This window comes from Myotis brandtii, unplaced genomic scaffold (genome assembly GCF_000412655.1).
Source record: "Myotis brandtii unplaced genomic scaffold, ASM41265v1 scaffold393, whole genome shotgun sequence".
In the NCBI taxonomy this organism is placed as follows: domain Eukaryota; kingdom Metazoa; phylum Chordata; class Mammalia; order Chiroptera; family Vespertilionidae; genus Myotis; species Myotis brandtii.
Genome location: NW_005365070.1, coordinates 220,773 through 242,691, shown reverse-complemented (window position 1 = coordinate 242,691; position 21,919 = coordinate 220,773). Strand labels below are relative to the sequence as shown.

The 21,919-nt window shown below is 37.0% G+C and overlaps 1 protein-coding gene across 1 annotated transcript; it reads left to right on the top strand.

The window, feature by feature from the left end:
* Positions 1 to 6: 6 nt before the first annotated feature.
* On the top strand, positions 7 to 13,815 carry RAP2C (RAP2C, member of RAS oncogene family). Its single transcript, XM_005872808.2, has 3 exons — positions 7 to 443; positions 2,872 to 3,184; positions 11,305 to 13,815. The coding sequence occupies exons 1-2, from the start codon at positions 171 to 173 to the stop codon at positions 3,148 to 3,150; spliced, it is 552 nt and encodes a 183-aa protein (XP_005872870.1). The 5' UTR covers positions 7 to 170; the 3' UTR covers positions 3,151 to 3,184; positions 11,305 to 13,815.
* Positions 13,816 to 21,919: the final 8,104 nt, after the last annotated feature.

Here is a 21,919-nt window from a genome sequence, read left to right as displayed (position 1 = left end):
CCCTCCCCCCGCCTTTAACTTCCTCTTCTTTCCCCGTCGGGCCCTCCGCTTCTCTGCACTCTCCTCCCCAGTTCGCAGATTTCCGCCCACCTTCCGCCTCCCCAGCCGCACCGCAGCTAGCGGGGCGTTATTTTTCCTCCCTCGTGCAGGAGTGGGTGAAGGGGAGACTCATGAGGGAATACAAGGTGGTGGTGTTAGGGAGCGGAGGGGTTGGCAAATCTGCCCTGACTGTGCAGTTTGTCACTGGGACTTTCATTGAGAAATATGACCCCACCATTGAAGATTTCTACCGCAAAGAGATCGAAGTGGACTCTTCCCCGTCCGTGCTGGAAATTCTGGACACCGCAGGAACTGAGCAGTTTGCCTCCATGAGAGATCTCTACATCAAAAACGGTCAAGGTTTCATCCTGGTTTATAGTCTCGTTAATCAACAGTCTTTTCAGGTAACCAAACCAAGTCTTGTAATTTGTTAAAAGGGGGTGTGGTAATCCTACTTTTACTTCTGGTTTGCTTGAGCCGTGCGTTAATGACTATGTTTTGCTTTTGAAAGTTAGACATGGCGCATTCTTTGAGGTTACCCCTGGCATGAAAAAGTATTGGGTTGTTTCTATAGAGAGTAGTAAAATAACAACTGTCAACAAATATTTTAAACTTTTTTTTAAGCCAACGAAAAGTGAAAAAGAAATAGGTCATGCCGTATATATTTAGTTTGGAATATAACTTTCTGAAGTTGCTTGTTCAATTCAACAAGTATTGATTAATATACTCAACAAAACATTGACAAATAATCTCGGGTAAATACAACATTATGGAAGGAAAATTATTTGGAGCCTAATATCTGTTGCATATATAATTGCTTTGTGGTTGCTTTCCCCCACCCCTTCTCTGTGCTCACCCAAGTTTCTCAACCAGATTCATAAATCTTAGTGCTGCAAGACGAACTTGAGAACTGCCTTCTAGGCATTTTACTTACTCGGTGCATGTGAAGGAAAAGTTACTAATTAAAAATGTAGAATGCCCCTCCTTTTCTCCAGTTATCCAAATTGTTTCTGATAACACTGACTATCAAAAGTACGGGGATCTGGGAACATTGAACAAATGCAGATTTATAATCCTGGCTGGGTGGCCAAACTGGAGATGGTCCAGTTTCCTCGGAAAATCTGTCCTGTCCTCCATTAAGAGACAGGCTGAAGGTTTAACATTATTTTAAGAGATGCAATAAATGTTGCTATTTATTCCTTGAAAATACCTCATATTGACCCATTATATTGACCTCCATTGATTTAGGAAATGGATATTTTTCTACATTTAAAGGTATTCAGTTAATGCTGCTTACTTAAGAGACATTAAGTACTTTAAGTCAAGGCAATGTGCTAATTCCACTTTTCTTAGTATTTTAAAGTACTATAGTGAACTTTTTCAGTAACCAGATATAGCACTGCAGGATTTTTTTCTTTTAAAGATAATAATTCCGGGCGAATGAATAAAAGTTATATTGATCAAACTCAAGTCCATCTTATGTAGGCTTAAATTCCAAAGCAAGAATATCATAACAGCATTTTCCCCCCAAAAGTAGTAAAGGTGCTATTTGGCAGGCATTTTCTTTCTGAAGGATCTTGGGAAATTTGTTATTCTATTAGCTGACTCTCTTGAGGCTGGAAGTTTTTTGAAGGGTTTTTCATAGGATTTCAATTACATCTACTTCTGTTATAGCCATAAATACGGAGTGAAAATTCTGCAATTATTTCAACAGAGCCTTAAACTCTTTTAAACTTAAATGCCGTAAGTTTGGATTCTCAGCTGAACTTGGGTTTCCATGAAGAGGCAGAGAAAAAGAATCTTAACCATTGAATTGATACATGAGCATATAAAATTGTTGCAAATATCACATAACTATGTTTTTTGTAAATTTTCACAGCCCCCTCTTTTTTCTTCATCCTACCTATGAATAGTCTGTTTACTGTAACTAAATTAATCGCATATTTATATTTAAGTTAAAACTTTTAAGTTATGAAAAATCAAAAAAGTATAATGTTAGTATAAAATCTATGATATTGTCTTTAATCAGTACCTCCTCCCCCCAAGTTGATGCTACTGGAGAATTGCTAAGGCTCTTATCTTTCGTGATTAGTTGTAACTACTTACAAAAAATAATACACCTGGGGTAAAATTCAAGTTGTAAACCCAAATGTAGGCAAAGAAAAGTATGACTTTTACCCACCCAGATTCTCACCTGCCTGTCCATCCCAGGAGCTGCTCATTATTACAATAGTTTCCACTATATTTAACATATTTTAAGGTATTTAATTTTACTGAGATAAAAATATACCATTAAATTTAAAATGAAACATATAAGTGCAGGAATCTATTTTTAACTTTGTTCTAGGCATGACACTGTTTTTGTTTCCACCTTAAACACTTTTCTCTCAAGTGCTCTTACTAAATGGCTAGGAATGCATAGATGCTACAATCCTTTGCTAGGATATCAAGTGTTAGGAGGAGTGATGACAAGCTCGCAGGTTTAAGGAGATGGGCAAACACCTTTATATATGAATAGATTCATCATATTTGGGAACTTACTCTTTAAATCAGTATAGACTGTGGGAAAGAAGTGATTAAATGAATCCTAAAGTTAGTGTGCAACCTACATTTTATATTCTTGACAGAAATCCAGCAGGTAGAGTCTGTGGAAATAATATAGTGCCAACTTTAATGGAGAAAATGACATTTTCTCTATTTGGGTGTGTGGTTTTATTTTGGATTCAGCTTTCTTTACTCACCGAGGTGTGAGCTCTTATGAGATTGCAATACTTCTGTTATGGTTATGCAAACAGCATAATTTTCTTTCTTTCTTTTTGATTGTTTGAATAGGATATCAAGCCAATGAGAGATCAGATTGTCAGAGTGAAGAGATATGAAAAAGTCCCACTAATCCTAGTAGGAAATAAAGTGGATCTGGAACCAGAAAGAGAGGTTATGTCTTCAGAAGGCAGAGCTCTGGCTCAAGAATGGGGCTGTCCTTTCATGGAGACATCGGCAAAAAGTAAATCAATGGTGGATGACCTTTTTGCTGAGATCGTCAGGCAAATGAACTATTCATCCCTGCCCGAGAAGCAAGATCAGTGTTGTACAACTTGTGTTGTCCAGTAAAAAAGATAACCTCAATCATGGCCATACCGAGCAGGTTAGTCGTTGATGGAATCTTATGAACCAGAGAGTGTTTTGTTTTTGATCATATATAACAAAGCTGGTTAATATTAAAACACATTGTGCTACCTTAAATTTCTTTATTTTTAAAGTAACATTTCCCTTTGCACAAAATAGTCAACATTCAATGCCAAATGCCTGAAAAATACAGATAAGGGAAACAAAGGTAAGAAATTGCTTGTATTTTTTCAAGTGAGTTACTGTTCTCTTTCTGCTTGATTGATAACATTCCTATGGGGTGGGTTGAGTTAAAGGATAGTACACCTTTTCAGTGTTTTGGTGATTTAGCATCCAGAACGCACAAGAGAGCCTTCGTTAATAATTTCAAAAGATGATTAGTTTTGTTCTCTACACTTTTCTATCCTTGACTAGAGAGCTGCTATAATTGAAATCATCAAATTTACTAATCACCCAAATGCTTGATTTAACCGAATGATTATTTAATCAAGTTCATCTGTACCTGGCACTTGAGGGACTTAAGTCACTTCTGATAATAACAAATTATAGTGCCACAGTGTACCTTGACTTCATCATGAATATATGGTTCAAATGAGAATCTGGCAAAATCATCTGTGATGTGTTAGAAGGAACAGGCCCAGGAAATGTTTTTGTTCATTTTAATAAATAACAAACTTAATAAAATAATAACAAAACCTTGAAACTTTTCATTGAGTTAAATAATGAGTTATTAAAATTTTTTCAACTGAATGAGTTTTTGGAAAAGTTGATATATAGTACCTATTGAGCATTTAAAATTAGATTATTTATTCATATCATGATATTTAAATCTAGACATAAAAATTGGGCAAATAACTTCACTTAGTAACATTTAGATAATGAGATAAAACAACCAATAGTCTGGATGACTGAGAAATCATAGCAAATGCCAGACTAGCCCGACAACATTAGGAATGGAATTGATTATTTTGAGCCAAGGCTGACCACAAGTCTAGAAGGCAATGCTACAAATGGCAACAGGCATTTCAGATCGCAGTGATGATTTCTAATCAAAGGTCTGGCTTCATATGTACTTCCTGGACAAAAGACTAACGGCCCCTAACTCGTCTTTTCAGACGAGTTCCTGTCAGGTAGTATCATCTTTGAAAAGGAAGGATGGCAACAGTGTTTTATTCAAAATGCTTTCACTCATCAGCTTTTCAGCATACCAGAATTTGATGGAAACTCATTTATTTTCTTATACCTAGCCACATCTGTTACCTTATAAAATCACCGTTCAGACTATAGTCCAACATGTTTTACTGATAGTGTTGCACTTACACTATAGTCTTTTGAGGTAGTAACAAGCGTATATAGGTGATCAAGACTCATGTTCTTGTTTCTATAGTCTCTTGTCTTAAACTGTAAGCCAACTTCAAGTTTGAACAAGTTCTGTATAGTGATTATATCTTCACCATTATGCTCTATTTCTCTTCCTGACACTTTTAACTGGACAAATAACAAAAGCGTACATGTTTTAGTTTTATCATTTAAAAAAAATCAACCAGTTCTCAAAAATGTTCCCAGTTTTCTTTCTACCATTGTTATAGACAGCTATAGAAAGTAAACAGAATAAAATTGGTCTCAGTCAAATCAGCAAATGGGCAATTTCTAAAGTGATTTTTAAGTCTTATTGTGGATTATTTCTGAATTTATTTTATTTTATTATTAGTTTTTAAGCGAAAGCAAAGTTTATTGAGAGATAAACAGACTCCCTTTTGCAGGGAGTGGACCCAAGTAGGTTTCCTGAGTTTATTTTATTTTGTAACTTTTGTGACCAAATTACTTTTAATCCATTTGGTTACCTACAGAAATGATTCAATATTTTTTTTATATTTCAAGCCAAGTCTGTTTACATATTTTGTTAACACACTAAAAATCAGAAAATATTAATACCAATAAGTGCTCATTTTTTATAATAATGGCTCAAGTTGCCTGTGTAGTTTTTTGTTTGGTTTTCATTTTTGCAAGCAGAATACACTATTGAAAGAGTGAACGACGAAATAAAATATCTAATCAGCTGAGTTTCTGAAAATATTAAAGGGAATCCCTGATCAAGGTCTTTTAGAACAAAGCACATTATATGTAATTTTTTATATTCCATCAAATAAGATTGAACTGATGTGTATTGAAATCTGTAATCTGAGGTCCAGAAAATTTGTGGTTGTACCTCTTGCTCACTATTTATCTAAAAAAATTCTGAATCCTGTAGCTTGAGTCATGAAATTCTGAAGTCTGTCAGTCCCAAATCTAGATTGAATATCAAATTTTGACAAGTAAAGGTGATTTGAGAAATGCTGTCCTTAATATTATGAAGAGTACCTTGTCCAAGTTAGAAATAGTAAGACTCGAGTAAGTCAGAAGTACTGTGATAGTTGAAAGAGAAAAATTATTAATGCTCTAAGAATTGCTTCTAATAATTCCTCATATTTATTTCTTACCACCTTTCAATTTGGGTCATCACTCTCTTGCCCAACACCTGTTTATTTGCATGGCTCCCAGGATTATTTCCTCACCTTTCAACACCCCACTGGCAGTAATCTTAGTGTAAGTTTGGATTCAGAGCCAGATTCTTTATGTACTGCTTTCAAGGCTGGTTTCCTTACTGACCCGAGGAGCCTTGCCATCAAGTGCACTGAAGGACTTCTTTTACTGTGCAGCGGCATTGTAATAGAAACCCAGGTCAGTGTTGCAGCCTGTTTCACTTTTACTAACTACATCAGAGAAGCTTTTACTAGCTCCTCTGTGTTGGTGTGAATAATTGATAGATGGCTATTTTGGTGTATATATACTGTTGTTGAGAATGATGGGTGTTTTGTTAATCTCATAATGATATAAAAGAATTAAATCACAGTGCTGGGGGGTGGTCAGGAAAAGGAAAGATCACATTCAGTTTGAGCTGGTTTCTCAACATTCTGGGATTTTTGTTGCAGTGGGTGTAGGATGTTTAGCAGCATCCCCCCGCCCCCAAGTTGTGACAAGCAGGAATATCTCCAGACATGGACATATGTCTCCTAGGGGGCAAAATTCCCACTGGCTAAGAACCAGTAATTTAGATGAATTGGGGAGCAGTAGCATTTGAGTCAGGCCTTAAAGAATAGGGGGGCAATGAAGGGAAAATGGGGGGACATCTGTAATACTCTCAACAATAAATATTTTTAAAAGAATAGGTAGGATATGAGTGGGTGGGCAATGGGTAGAAGTGATTCCAAACAGAGGGAATGCCAAAAAGGAGTAAAATAATATCCTAAAATATTGTGTTGATTTCCTGAAAGGAAGATGGGAAGTGCAGTAAAGTTATCCCTTAAATGTGATAATTTGGTAAATACCCTTTTGGCAAATAGACATTTTTAAAAGATTAGTTTTCAAGGATTCCTATATCCCAGTCCAATATTGACAAAAGTTATTTAAAAAAATAAACAGGAATAAAAAATGTGCTCTTCACTATGGTTTGAAGATCTGCAAAATTTGATCTTATTTTCTCCATGTATTATGGAAAGGGTTCTCCCAAAGAGATAAATGGTACATAAGAGTACCAAACGCCAGGAATCAAGCTGAAAGAACAAAGATCATTATTTATGTCAGCCTCAGTTCATTATATATGTCATCCCGAAGAAAAAGGGAGATTCTTAATTCAAGACTAGCACATCATTTCACATGGCAGCAGAATGCCTGGGATGTTAACAAAGGCTCCTGAAAGGCTGAACAATTTATTAATGTCATTTTAGTCTAGCTGGCCTTACTATTTCTAAACACAGTGGAATTGATTAGTATTTTAATTTTTAAAAATAAATGTGTGGAATCAATTGTTTCTATTATTTTTCCATCTTTTAATTAGATATGATATTCTGGGGAGTTAGCAATTGTGAGGAGAAAACATGAAAATTAAATCACATTGTATACTTTAAGGTGCTGGCATTTTCATATCCAAGTTAAATATTAATCATACCAGTAAAACACTGGGGTGGAATTCTGTTGCAGAAGTTACAGTTTAGATAGATACTTCTCCCCGCCCCGGCCCTATTTTTCACATCACTTTGAGTGGGGAAAGTAGCTTATTTTAAATGCTCATTTGTCATCCAGTTCAAAATGAGCCTGTGGCATGGTGGCTCTGAATGGAGGAGAAAGCATGCTTTAGTGGTAGTGTGTACCATAAAGACCTGCAATGGCCCTAGGGTAGAAAGGGAGAACAGAGTTGCCTTGTCCTTTCTGCACTGCTCATTCTCTCAGACCTTTACTAGCCCCTATAAGGTTCATGGTTTGTGACTGTTCAGAGTGAATAGGTGCCTAGTTAGACCTGCTCTGGGTGTGGAAGTGTCTGGAGATTAGAATGATTCTTTTTTTATATCTGTCCCTTCTTTAATTGCTTCCTTTAACCTCCAGATTAGGCTTTTATTGCAGAATAAAATGCATGGGAGCCATTTAGTTTTACTTCATTACCTCTGTGGCTTAGAATGAACCATCAGTAGAATTAACAAAAATTGCATCATGGAGTTGGAGAATTGCCACCGAGGAAGTATTCTAGCCATACTACAGGAAAGATTCCCCTCGTGGGATTATTTCTCAGTAGAATTCTAAAATCCAGAAGATAGGATAAGTTTTTCTTAATGATACTATCAAAAACATACCCCAAATTCTTTTGATTAACCACAGTCTTAGGAATATTGGATACAGTAAAAGCAATTTAGAGTTGAGGGGAGCAGTGCCCTCCCTACCTGGTCTAATTCAAAGTTAGCAGCTAGGATCAAATCATTGGGCTCACACTGCTAACTGCTTATTATCAGTGGACATGGTCATACTATCTGAGACCTCAGAATCGAACTCGTCATATTAATTTAAACTTAAAGAGATTTTATCTTAGGTCAGGACATAAGAAAAATTGCTTATCCCTTCTCTCCTACCCTGGGTTCACCATAAATTATTGGGGTGCATGTTCTCCGTAAAGCAATGTTACACTTTCATTCAAGGATTCTTCCATACTTCAGCTTTTGCTCTCTGTGTTTAATGGGTGACAGGTGAGCACTTTTAACTACCCAGTCCTCCCACTCCGCCCCCAATGAGCTTTAAGATTATTATGCAAATTAGGATAGAGAAACAAACAAGATATTTAACAAAAACATAGCTTCTATCAACGGAATTCCAGCCTAGTGTTTTGCCAATATAACCAATATTTATCTTGGATATGAAAATGCAGAGTAAAAAATGTGAAGGGAAATTTAGTTTTTATTTTTTTTGATAAATTTCCAGAATATCATATGTCTAAAATGAAAAAAAACCTTAAAATCAATTATGATTGCATATTTATATTTGCTAAAAATAATGCCAACAAATACCATTATATTTAGAAATGGTAAGTGCAGCTAACCTAAAAAGTCACTCATAAACTGTTAAGCCTTTCAGGAGCCCTTGTTAAAATCCCAAGCATTCTGCTGCCACGTGAAATGATGTGCTAGTCTTGAATCAAGAATCTCCCTTTTTCTTCATGCTGACATAAATAATGGTCTTTGTTCTTTCAGTTCTGTGTTTGGTACTCTCATGTACCAATTTATCCCACTTAGGAGACCCTATTTCATAATTTCCTGAGCAAAAAGTTTGGCCTGTTATTTGGGATTTTTCTTTGGCTCTTCCATAACAAAATCTAATTAGAAAAAAGTGAAAACAGTTACAAAAGAGTTTAAACAGAGGCTTCCAGAGTTAAGATTTGTTGGGTGTCTTGCTGGAAACTTGTGAGGACAAGGATCACTTGTGTTCTATCTTACAAGAAGCAAGTTATACTTTTGCAGTGTGGCTGCAGTATCCTGGGAATTAAAAAATATGAGTTTGACCAGCTGCCTATAAAGCTTCTAGAATGTTTTTTAAATGAATGGGAGTTGTTAGTACAGTGAAAATTTTGCTGTCACAGTGAGAAGCAATAACATTTATATTTTACATCTTGTGAAATTCTAATCTGAGACTGTCCTTTTTGCTTAATGTAAGTTTTTGCTTCAAGATTTATTGCTCCAGAGAATTAAAATTTATTACTCTCTCAAAAGTAGCTGGTATTAATACTCTGTTTATTTAAAGGTATGCCTCCTATTAAGATTGTCAAGTATGACCCAGAATTTATCTATGTCTCTTAAGTTCACTGGAGTATTGTCATCCTGTGGAATATTGATGGAGCAAATGTTAACCAGGTTTTTAAAGGGTGGGAAATAATGCATATATCACCTTTTATTTAATGTAGATCATGGTTAATAAGCTGGTTTGTATTCTTAGGGTTTATTTTGGCTAGAAATAAATAATCACTATTTCCTCAATCTAATTTCAGAGAATGCCTGAATTATTAAATCATCACATAATACAAGTTTTCACTGTTTCAGAGACATAATCATATTTGATAATCCAAAATCTTTATAATTGTTTAATTTGAAAAATGTGGATTAAAATTTATAGCAAACTTACTGATTCACATTAATTGAGGAAAATTTGCAGTGGATTACGGAAACAACTTCCCAGAGAATTGCATGTGTGACATATTGTGTTCAAATAGGTATGAAAATTCAAATGAGGGTAGAAAAATGAAATGGTCTTTAGTCTGGGTATCAAAGATTTAATCCTGACCTTGTAGAAATTTGTAACATAGTTGAGAAATGAAAAGCTACCTTATATTTCACAGATAAAGTGCTTTCACATATTTTATGATATTTACCAAATGTCTGGTGAAAGAATTTTTACCCTTATTTTAATAATGAGGAAACTGAACTTGCCCAAACTTAAATAACCAGTGTCCCAATTAACAATTTCCTTTAATGCAAAATGTTTTAAATTTAATTGGAAAAAATGTTTTTATAATAATTTCTAAAGAGACAAACTTTTGCCTATTTTTCCTAATGTATTTGAGTGACAGAATTGCAACAATGAGCAGAGAGACATTTTTAAAAAGTAATTATTTTATGATATAGCTTCCAATAAAGAATTCTCTCAGGCTCTTTGAATACAAATAAAAGTGTAGCTGTCAAATCACATTGAAATTATGCATGTATAAACATTGGTAGAGCCCTTAGATTATCTTAAATTGGTTTCACTTGACAGTCTTTCATAGTTGCTATTCTACTGTTTGTTTTTTTGGCTTTATTTAACATTTTTTATTTTTTTTTACATCAGATATAAATGTAATTCCACTCTCTGCAGCTATTTAGTGACCCAGCACAGTTACAGGACATTGTGTCTGAATAATGGACACCCCCTCTCTCCAATATTAACTAGAAGGACAGAAGTCTAACAATTGTAAGAGCAGAGACTGAGACATCCCAATCATAGAAGTTCCTATGGTTGGGAGAATGTCCCAAAAAGGGCAGATCAGAGTGGAACATATGAACTCCAGTCACCAGCATATCTCAAGTCAGGGCATCTAGCAGGTGTTCAATAGCTAGACCCTGATGATATTACATTTTCGTATTTTAAATTCTCAAAAAACAAAACCCCTAAATTTTGGGAAAGTTTTGTTCGCATACTTATATTAGCATATAAGTAGTATACATTTAATTCTAATACCATTTTCCATTAAAAAATAAACATATCAAGGCGCATGGGCTTGGATTTATGGCAGGCCCATCCCGCTGGGTCTCTCATCATGCCCCGTGCCAGAGCAAACTGTGGCCTGGAACCATTGCCCAGCCTCTGCCAGTAGGTTGCAGGCACTGAAATGGGTTACACAGTGGAAAAAATAAATAAATAAACATATCAAATTCAAAGTAGAAATAACATGTGCCACTTTTATACTGTAAGATCATTTTTTAAACCAGTAAGCATTTTTTATATTGTATGATGTATAATACAAGCATGACATATAATACTATTTAAAAAATAAACTAGGGTAGTTACATATGTGCAGTATATTATATCCAGTGCATCATTAGAGTGTTTCTACTTTTTAGTGACTTTTATGGACCATGGAAAATTACTTTTTTACTTAAACTGATGGTGAACACAGTACAATTTGACCTTAAGATAGTTATTCTGATACCACTTCCATGTGTTTATAGGTATGTTGTCAGTATTCTCATTTTAAACGGTAATCTATGTTACTATATTTTTATGACATTTTTATCTTAATTGCAGATAAAACTCAGAGGAAATTTGCACAGATGCTGCTTTGGAGAACTTTACAACCTGGGTTGCAGAACTGAGCCTTGGTAAACCTGTCTCTATTACAGCATGTTGCCATACATCTAATTAAGTGCATAAGGTCTTTGGCCTTCAAGATCCATTGACCTTAAATAGAAATGCTTAGCACGTTTACCATATGTTTAAAATCTATTCTTTACCAATCAGTCCTTTTGTAGCTTTCTAAGTTCTTATTGATGGCTATTATGCAAGAATTAATTTTTAATATTTTAATTGATTTCTTTAATCAGTTTCTCAACTTGTATTTATTAAATACTCAAACTCAGTATTACCTACTCAATGCCTTTTAAAAGAAAGTTATAATGGAGAAAAAAATTGAGCCTTAAACAAATGGTTACTTCTGTATATTACCTCGTACCAGTGCTTCATCCTATTTGTAAAATCTTTCTCCTTTAAATGGTTGGTTAATACTTTGAGACTTTGTTTACGTGTGGCAGTGTTGTAAAAAGAAACTAAATATCACATTTTCACCTGAATGGATGGAATATCCCTTTTCTTCAAGTGCAGTTTGTAATGTATTTTTGTAGTTAACATGTTCTGAAAGTCACAATTGATATTTGAAATTGACTGTAGAGCATTTAGCTGAAGAGTTAAATATTTGATTCCATTAGGTTTTCACATGTGTTAATCTCATTTACAGCATCAAATTGCAGCAGTAACATTTTCCTTTCTGTTAAGATCTAAATTTAGTTATGACCTACATAGCAATGCCTTTGAAAAGGGATATTGTATCCATGGTAAATTAATTGTATATCTAAACAGAGATAGCTCAGCTTTGCCTATCAGGCTTGTAATTGACATCTAATAGACTTCTGCACATGTAAAATTGAATTCAAGTAAAATCATATACACTTTCTAGTTCTTAATATTTGTCTTTCCAAATAATAGTTTAAAGCAATATTGTTAAAGTTTTCTTGCACTATCACAATTGCTTTTTAGTTATTTTAAAGAAGCATGTTCGTAGTAGAGACGAAAATCTGTCTAACGGGAGGATAGCGCCAAGTCTCTGGGCTTTTTTTTTTTTTTTCAAATGTGCTTCTAATAGCCATTGCCTTCCATGTTGTTTACCTAATCAGCACATTTTGTCTGAATACTTGAACATTTTATCAATAACACAGATATAGAAACAGAAAGGAAATTTATAAAGAATAATCTTTTGGTTCAGTTTTAACATCATGACAAATGCTTTTCTAGCAATGATTTTAACATTTTGTAAGTTTGACAGTATTTTGGTTTTGGGTTTTTATTTGATTTAGTTGTGTGCATTTAATTTGCAGAAGTTAATAACTGCAGCTCACCTACTGCACCAAAGTTCTCGATTTTAGGAGCCCAGCTTTAGTCATTTGAACATGCTTCTAAATAAAACAAAATTTAAAAAACCAAAACTATACTTTTCATCTATAATAATAGCTCAATAACTTTGTCAAGGAAAGGTCTAATATATGCAGTGATGGTTTATGGAAGGGTGTGGCAATTTTAAATTTATATTGTGTGTGATGTTCAAATAAAGTGATATCTACATTCATGTGATTTATTGGTCAGCATGACCATTAATTATTGCATAGAAATTGATTAAACTTTGATTTCCTTTTTTTAAATCGTGTTGCATTTGATTCCTGATCAAATTCCCTCAAAGTGAACCCTTGATCTTAAGTTTTGAATTTTATCTATCCTGAGATTATAAGGGTGGAGGCAAAACATTGTTTCTTATTTATTAACTGCTTGAAATGAATACCTAATTTAAGTTTGCACTTTAATACCAAACTTAAAACCAAACACTCAAAGTTGGTTAAGTGATTGTGGTTCATCTTTATTAGCTGTGTGAAATCTAAAGGAATCAAATAATTCATGATGATTTAAATTTCTGCAGATGGATTTTTTATACAGTTTCTTTCCTATGGGTAGTTTTTCTCACTCATTTCCTCTCTTTCTTCCTCTAACTCCCTCCCTTTCTCCCTTCCTTCCTCCCTGTCTCTCTCCGTCACTAACCTCAGCAGCAAATTTAACTTGAATTCACTTAGGATCACAGGAATCAGGGGAAAGTGATTTAAAGGTGGTTTCTCCAGCACATTTTAAGAAAAGGGACCAAAAGTTATTTTAGCTTCCTTAATAGATTGCATGTCAAGTTGCTTATTAGGAAAATAAATTAATATTAAATGCAATATATGTCTTGTCTTTACTATGGCATCTGTTTAGGAGTTGTTCAAATCACTGCAGTAGGGCTCTGCAAATAAAATCATGTAGCCTATTATCATGGATCTAATGTACTGTAACTTTATCAATGAAAGCTAAAAATATCAAATAACAAGTACAAACATTGAACAATGACCTATAAAGATTTGTAAAAGTAAAATTTTTCCAATAGATTTCATTCTTGTCATTTTGTAAGACGACCCTGCAGTCCACCTGTTTGTAACTTTTTTAATAAAATAGACATATGTATTACTGAGGTTGATTTCTTGAATTATTTGCTGTATTACTACTTGTTCTAGATTTGCTAGCTTATAAATCTCTTTCTCATAACTGAAAGTCATTACTTTTTATGAAAATGATAATGGGTATTACAGTACATGTTTAAACAAGTTAAATGTTCACTTGTGTCCTTAGTCTCCATTCTGGCATATGTGGGGGAAATTGTTATATATCTTGAAATGTGTATTTAATCAATTGAATCACAAATAAATTAGAAATTATAAAAAAAATGGGTAAAACAATAATACATATAGAGAAAGTGGCCCCATAAATCCGTTGGCTGGGAATTGTCCAAGTATAGGTAATTTCAGATGGTATTAAACAATATTATCAAATTTTGAAATGCTTAATGAATTAAGAAAATTCAACATAATTATTTTGTTTTATCCAGTGAGAAGTTTAATATTGTACTGCCATAACTCAATAATTTTAAATTGCTGAACTGAATAGATTTTTTTAACCTGTAGGTTTTTTAAACTCTTAATCTTTTTTAAAAAGTTGGACAGTTCTGTCTATCCAAATGTATATGAAATGGATTACTTTTTTGTAAAAATGTTCATGCTTATATATCTGTGTCCTAATATATAGAAAATACCTTATATTAACATTGATTACTGGTCCTTAGTTGGGCACCAACACCCCATGTATACTTTTTTTAATTTAAAATCTTTATTGTTTTAAGTATTACATATGTTTCTTTTTTTCCCCCACTGACCACTCCCAGGCCACTCCCACCCCCCAACACATGCCCTCAGCCTCCTACTGTCTATGCCCATTACCCCATGTATACTTTACTAGACGCTGAAGTCCAAAAACCCTTTTCTACAGTGAAGGCACTCATGATTTCAGGGCCCTCTCCCTTTTCCACTGAAGGAGTAGTATACCTTCATTTAGTAAGGTTAACATTTTGGGGGGGGGGGAGGGGGAGTAAGGAGAGATTTATTGATTGAGAAGGTGCCAACCGAGAAGACAGGAGAACTTGTGGTGCCTCAAATCAATCTTAAGAAGGTACAGTGTTCACACTTCTTTTATGTCCAGGCAAGGGGAAATGGGAGGGGCAAGAGGTGATTGACAATAGACATCTGGCTGCCATCAGAGTCCAAGAAAGATTTGACACAGGGTTCCTGTAAATCAGGGTTCCTGTTTATCAAAATAAATAATCATTATTTTTGTACTTATCTTCTCAGGAGAGGCACCTTCTGGTTAAGGGGCTGGTTTTGTAAAACTGAAGCAAGCAGAATTCCTCTAAGGATTAGCGTATTTATATGCAAGACTGAGCAGAAGCCTGAAGGCCATTGGAACAACTCAGACTTGAAGAGCATTTCACTCCGTTATAATTACCCCCTTTTTGTTGTTCAGTCCTTAATCTTGAGGGAAATAGGACAACTGGGTCCAGGTTCAATTAATAGGGAGGGTTAGCTTTTAGATGGAGTCAGATTTGTATGCCCGTTTTGCCCCTCTTATCAGGCTTTACAATATCATGTGCTCGCCTCTTTCTCGATGGTCCCTGAGTAAAGTTAACATTTTTAGCCAAGTGAATAACAGAGAGGGGGTGAGAGGATGGAGTAGGGTAAGAGCTAGGGGATACTACCATGATGAGCCAAATCAGGGTTGGATATCAGTAGGGTACTCTGTCACAGCCAGGTGACCTTTATTTCTTTCCCTTCTCTACCCTCTTCATGTTTTTCTTATCCAGGGAGAAGATTCATCTTGTCTTCACACTCCTTCAGGATATAGCAGCTTGAGTTCAAGATCCAAGGTTGTAAGACTTTTTTTCTGAGAAAAGGGACCATTTTCCAGAAAGGCTCCTGCTTCCAAATATATCTATCATTTAAACCTTGATGCTATCTGACAGTTTGGACTTTATTGTCCCAATTTTGTTGTTGATGAAACTAAGGCTCAGGAGTTATGGCTTCAGATCATAAAGGCAAGGTCAAACAATTAAAGTGTTGTCACAAGTTCTTTCAGACAAGCTGTAAAACAATTCAAAATTGGGTAGAGTCAAATAAGTGCTATTAAAATTATAAAACTCATGGAAACAAGAAGAAATAACTTTTAAATCACTATGATAGTCCATATGTAACAGAATACTATGGGTCCTATTTAAAAGTAATATATTTGTTATATTGCTAAGAGTTTGTATAAGACATAAGCTATTTTCATTATAACTATTTTTCTTTGGAAAGGCAATTGTCTTAAATCAGGATTTGGCAGCCTTTGGCCACTAGGCAGAATCCAGCCCAGTTAGTGCCAAAAAAACTGTAGCTAGATTTAGCAGCTGTATCCTGAATCTATTGCAGAGCTCAGCTGCACCCTTTTGCTACCTTAACGTATCATATTTGAATGGAGATCCGGAAGTGCAGCTGATCCCAGAGACATCCTTTGTCAGCAGCGACCTACTTCTGTGCTTATAAGCATTACTCTCTATACAGGCCCAGACTTCCGTATTCCCAAACCCAGTGGTCCTGCTATTATAATTCATGAGTTTCCCCCCATAAATGGTGAGCTCCTTGAATGCAAGGCTTTACCTAAGTCCTCTATTCATACCCAGTGCTTACCTTTAGTGCATTATAGGTGTTCAAAAATATTTTTTAAAATTTTAGTCACAGAATCAGTGTGGCAGATGGGTATTCATTCTCCAGAGAATTCTAAATCAAACATTTTCTACTGTTCTTTTTCATTTCTAGTAGTTAGGTAACATGGGAAAGACCTTTTCTCCCCCATCTTGCTTCATCCTCTGCAGCACTAAGTTGGGGTTTTTTGAGGGGATGGGTTGGGGGGGGGGCGCCTTGTTTTCTTGGCTTTCTGTTTGTTTATAATAGAAGTACTTGTTTCTAGACCAGCCATGGGCAAACTACGGCCCGCGGGCCGGATCCGTCCTGTTTGAAATGAATAAAACTAAAAAAAAAAAGACCGTACCCTTTTTTGTAATGATGTTTACTTTGAATTTATATTAGTTCACACAAACACTCCATCCATGCTTTTGTTCCAGCCCTCCGGTCCAGTTTAAGAACCCATTGTGGCCCTCGAGTCAAAAAGTTTGCCCACCCCTGTTCTAGACTAACTTCCAAGGGAAATGTATACTATAGAGAGTTGGTCCATGAGGACATAATGTAAGTATGGATTGAAGGGCCCCTTGAGTCTGAGATTAAATCCTCCAAGACTCTTGGGAGAAGAATACAATCAAGAAAGAGTAATTACTGTCCATGTCTGAATTTCCTTTCCAGTAGATTCCAAAGCTGACCCAGACCTATCCCAGCCTCATTCTTAGGAAAGTCAGAGGAATGTTCATATTGGCTCCCAAAAGCCTCTCAAAATATTTCCCCTTTAATGAGCCAATAATTCCTATTTTCCCTGCAAAACCTCAGGTGATTCCCCATATGTATCCCTGCAGTCATCCTTTCCATCTTTCCTTTAATCCTTGTCTCCATTCCCTTAGTGTATGTACCAACTAACTTGTACCCCAATGTAACCAAACTTCTATCCTTCCCCTCCTTTTTTTCTGTATGAAGCTTAAGATAGTTTTATGAGTAGTAAAACTAATAGAGGTAAGATTTCTTACTTAGGTTCCACCAGCCTCGAGACTTAATATCCAAGTCCTTTGACACCAATAGTTGGAGATGTTTTTAGGTTGGCCTTAAGCCAATGTAAGGTTATTTCCAACATATCAGCCCTATGCATGTGCTTCAATATCTGTGATCTGTGCAGTCTGCCATATAACTGGAGACTTTCTGATGCCCCAGAAAGTCCTCCAGGAATTGGCTCCTGAGGCTCTACAGTCTATACTTATACTCATGTTGTAAGCTCCAGGAAATGCCCTGAAATTAGTAGTTTGAAGCTCCTTCCAGCTACCCTAAAGTATAGGCAGGGGTGAGGCATGGGATGGGTGTGATGCAGGAAAGACTTAAGCTATGTTGAACTTTTCTTGGAGCTTGAAAGTGGACAGGTGTTAAATCTACAATTGAGAAATATCAAGATACCTGAAGGTTCTGACCCTTCAATGAATTCCAGTTTGGGGGTCATTGTTCCTCTGTTTAAGAGATAGCCCCAGGAAGCCCTAATACCAGTGGACAGTTTTTGTGGTTTCCTAGAGTTCCTCTTTTGGACATTTCTATGCCTAGCCTTAGAAAAATCCCCAGATGAGGTGGAGACAATATGCCACGCCTCAAGATACCTCTACAAGTGTTTTTGGTCTTTTGCTCAGGCCCCAAAATATACAGAATGGGAGGAGTGAATATTTAAAAGGTAAACACAAGGCTTTTATTACACTGCTTGGTTGCAAGCTGAGTCCACAGCAAGTGCGTGAGTCCTGCTCACTATGCCCTGGAGATTAAAGCCCTTGCTCTCTAACCCAAGAGAAGTCTGAGCTATAAGCCTTTCACTCTCCAGCTGGCTAAAAAGAATAGTTGCAATGACCTCAGAATGGAAATCTGGCCCAGAAAAGAGTGACTTCCCTTTATCAGTAAATGGTTGGTGAGGAAGATAACTATTCTAAACAAAAAAGGGACAAGATGATCAGTGCCTTCATTTAACTCTATTTAACTGAACTTCTAAGTGTGTGCCAGGCACTGTATTATGAATTAAGTTTATAAGAGGAATGTGATATGGCCTTATCTTCTGGGGGAGCTTACATTCTTGTCTGGGAGACAACCTTGCAAGCAATAATTATGAAGCAATGTGATGTATGCTCTAATATCAGCATGTACCAGATGCCAGGGAGCCCATGGAAGGAAAGAGATTTGTTCTCTGTAGGGTTCAAGAGAAGGTCAAACGAAGTTACCTCGTGAGTTGATTCTTGACAGCTAAGAAGGAATTTGCACTCAGGGCATTTTAGATAGACTTTGGGGAAGGAGACTGAGAAGAGGTATGGACCCTGAATGTTCCTGGAAGGCTTGGAAGACCTTGAATTAGCAAGAGTAGCAAACCAGGTAGGCTGGACACAGTAGAAAGAAGAGATGGGGCATGAGGCTGGAGAGCAGCACAGGCTGCAATGTGAGGGTCTTGCATGCCATACTGAACATTAGAGGATTTTTCCTGGCAGGGATGGGGAGCTGCTAGCAGGCTGCCGCAGAAGAATGGCAGAAATAGACAGATGATTTAGAAAAATACCAAAGTGGAGGATAAATTGGAGGGGATTTGCCTGAGGCTAGGAGACCTATTAGATCACAACAATTATATAAATGAGAAAGAGCCTCAATAGGGCAAAATTAGGGAGAAATAAGTGATGGTGCTAAATTGGCCTCAAAATATGGACTCAAGTCACAAATATGATATATCAAATTATTGTGTTCAAAATTTTCTCTTGACTCTCCAGGATCTATGGCATAAAACAAGCACTTTCAGATTCTAACTTAGCCTATCTCTCTAACCTCATTGTTTTCTATGTCTCCTTTCAGAACCTAAGCTCTAGTCCCAATAACCCCAAACTTGTCGATGGTTTCCGTGGCTGGTTCCCAACAAGCTGTATTCATTCAGATTTCCATGCCTTTGCAGGAACTATTTCCATCAAAATATCTTCTCCCCAATCTCCTCCCCATAGGGAATTCTTACTCATCCTTCAAGACATACAGTTTCTGTGGATCCCTGATCTCCCTCCCTCCCTCCCTTTTCCTCTTCTCCCTCTTCCCCTAACTTGCATAGCATCCAGTGAATACTTATCATGTTATTTCAAACTAATCTACTTACATGGCTGTCTCCTGAACAAGGCAATCAACTTATCTTAGAGAAATGGATTCTTTTGCACCAAGCACATCATTAGATGCATAGAGGGGTTCAATGAATGCTGAGTGATGAAATTAATTTTGATAGTTAAATTGACAAGACTACATGTGATGATTGGTTATAATGAAGAGGATTAGAACCTACGTAGTTTCTAGTTTGGGTAAATGGAAAGTCCTAGATAATCTGGTGTCCTCATAGGCTCCCTTGTCTCTACTCCTCAACCACTCTAATCCTTCCTTTATAAAGTAGACAGTGGTCACATACAAATATAAATATATTCCCAATTCTCCCCCAGCATAAAGCTCCCCAGTGGCTCCTTATCATTATCAGATTTAATCTCAACTTCTTAGCATGACCTGACCCTTGCCTACTTGTTTATCCCAGATTCCTGTTTTGCCTGTCACACCTTTGCTTTAATATCATATGGCTTTGTAGTTTTTTGCATACACTCTCATGATTTTACTCATCTTTCTTCAATCTGAAAGTCTTTTCCTATTTTTCTTTGCCTATTTCGCACTCATGCATTAAAATTGCTTATTTCTCTCCTTCTGGAAGCCAAGCTCTAAAGGGAAAAGATTATTTCTCATTTAATAGTTACCTCAGTACTTATCACAAAGCAGATGTTCAATAAAGATTTGTTGAACTGAACTAAACTGGGTAGATAATGATATTATTACTAGAACTGTCATACAGCAGGAGGAGGTGGTCGGAGTAGTTGGGAATATAGTAGATGGTGTGATTTTAGTATGTGAATTGCCCATGTCTAAGGACATACAGGTGGGAAGGTACAGTGGGAAATTTCCATGATATCTCTAATGACAAGCCTCTATCTGTGCCCATTCATGGAGTGACAGTCAAAGCAGCTCCAATCACTGTTTCTATTTAAGCAGGGTGATGTCAGCCTCCAACATACATCAATACCAAATCCACACCCAATGCAAATCAACACCCAAGTCAGCCGAGTCAAATTTCTGGTTCTCTCTGCCTCTTGCTCTGTGTCTGAAGGTGAGGATTGGATATACTAGTAGAGGGTAAGGACTTGTTTTCTTCCATCAGCCCAATTGGGGTTTTAGCCAAAGTAAAACAAAGCTAATATCAGGCTTCCGAAAGCCTTTAAACCAGTGGTCCTCAACCTTGGCTGCACATTAGAATCACCTGGGAATCTTTTTAAAATCCTGATTTCTGGGCCTCATCCTCCAGAAATTCTGTTTCTTTGTTATGGGGTGGGGCCACAACATTAGTAACAAAGACACAGAATTTCCGGAGGATGAGGCCCAGAAATCAGGATTTTAAAAAGATTCCCAGGTGATTCTAATGTGCAGCCCAGGTTGAGAACCACTGCTTTAAACCCTTGCAAACTATATGTGTAAATTCCTGCCCTTCTCTTCCGGACGACCTTCTTACTCTTAATGAATAGGTCTTTTCCCATATTTTATGTGGATGTGTACATCAGCACCTAAATATCTTTCTTTGATGTAAGCAGATACTTACAGGCTTCAGCTTCTTATTAAAGTTTCCATAGATGTGTTAGAAAAAATATATACCCATAATCTTTGGCAATGAATTTGGATTCTGGTATGTTTATTTATTTACTACTAGAGGCCCGGTGCACAAAATGCATACACTTGGGGGGGGGGAGGGTCCCTCAGCCTGGCCTGTGCCCTTTCATAGTCCGGGAGTCCTGAGATCAATCGCCCCAAAGAGGTAAGCTGGGGCTCTGCGATGGATCCCCCCCCCCCAGAGGGAGACCCTGCCCACCCGCTGCAGCTCGTTGGTCGGTGGCCTGGGCCTCCCTCTTCAGGGTGATTGTGGAGCCCCCGATTGATCACCCCGCCGGCCGGTGGCCTGGGCCTCCCTGTTTGGGGCAATCGTGGAGCCCCTTGACTGATCGCCCCGCTGGCCAGTGGCATGGGCCTCCCTCTGCAGGGGAATCATGGGGCAATGGCTGGGCCCCCAACCAATCACATCGCACCTGCCTTGGCTGGCCTGGTACCATTGGGTGTCATAGCATGGTCGTCTGGAAGGTCGTCCAGACAGTCGTTCTGCTGTTTGGTTGTTCAGTCGATTTGCATATTACACTTTTATTATTATAGACTAGTGGCCCGGTGCACGAAATTCGTGCATGGGGGTGGGGTGTCCCTCAGCCCTGCCTGCACCCTCGCCAATCTGGGATCCCTCGAAGGATGTCCTACTGCTGCTTTACAGGGATCGGGCCTAAACCGGCAGTTGGACATCCCTCTCACAAATCTGGGACTGCTGGCTTCTAACCACCCACCTGCCTGATTGCCCCTAACCACTCTGCCTGCTAGCCTGATCGCCCCCAACTGCCCCCCGCCACCAGCCTGCTCACCCCGAA

Excerpts from the sequence above, each read along its gene's own strand:
- RAP2C (XM_005872808.2), top strand. The coding sequence starts at position 171 with ATGAGGGAATACAAGGTGGTGGTGTTAGGGAGCGGAGGGGTTGGCAAA. Across the intron at positions 444-2,871 it reads TTAATCAACAGTCTTTTCAG|GATATCAAGCCAATGAGAGA; the intron begins GTAACCAAACCA and ends TTGTTTGAATAG.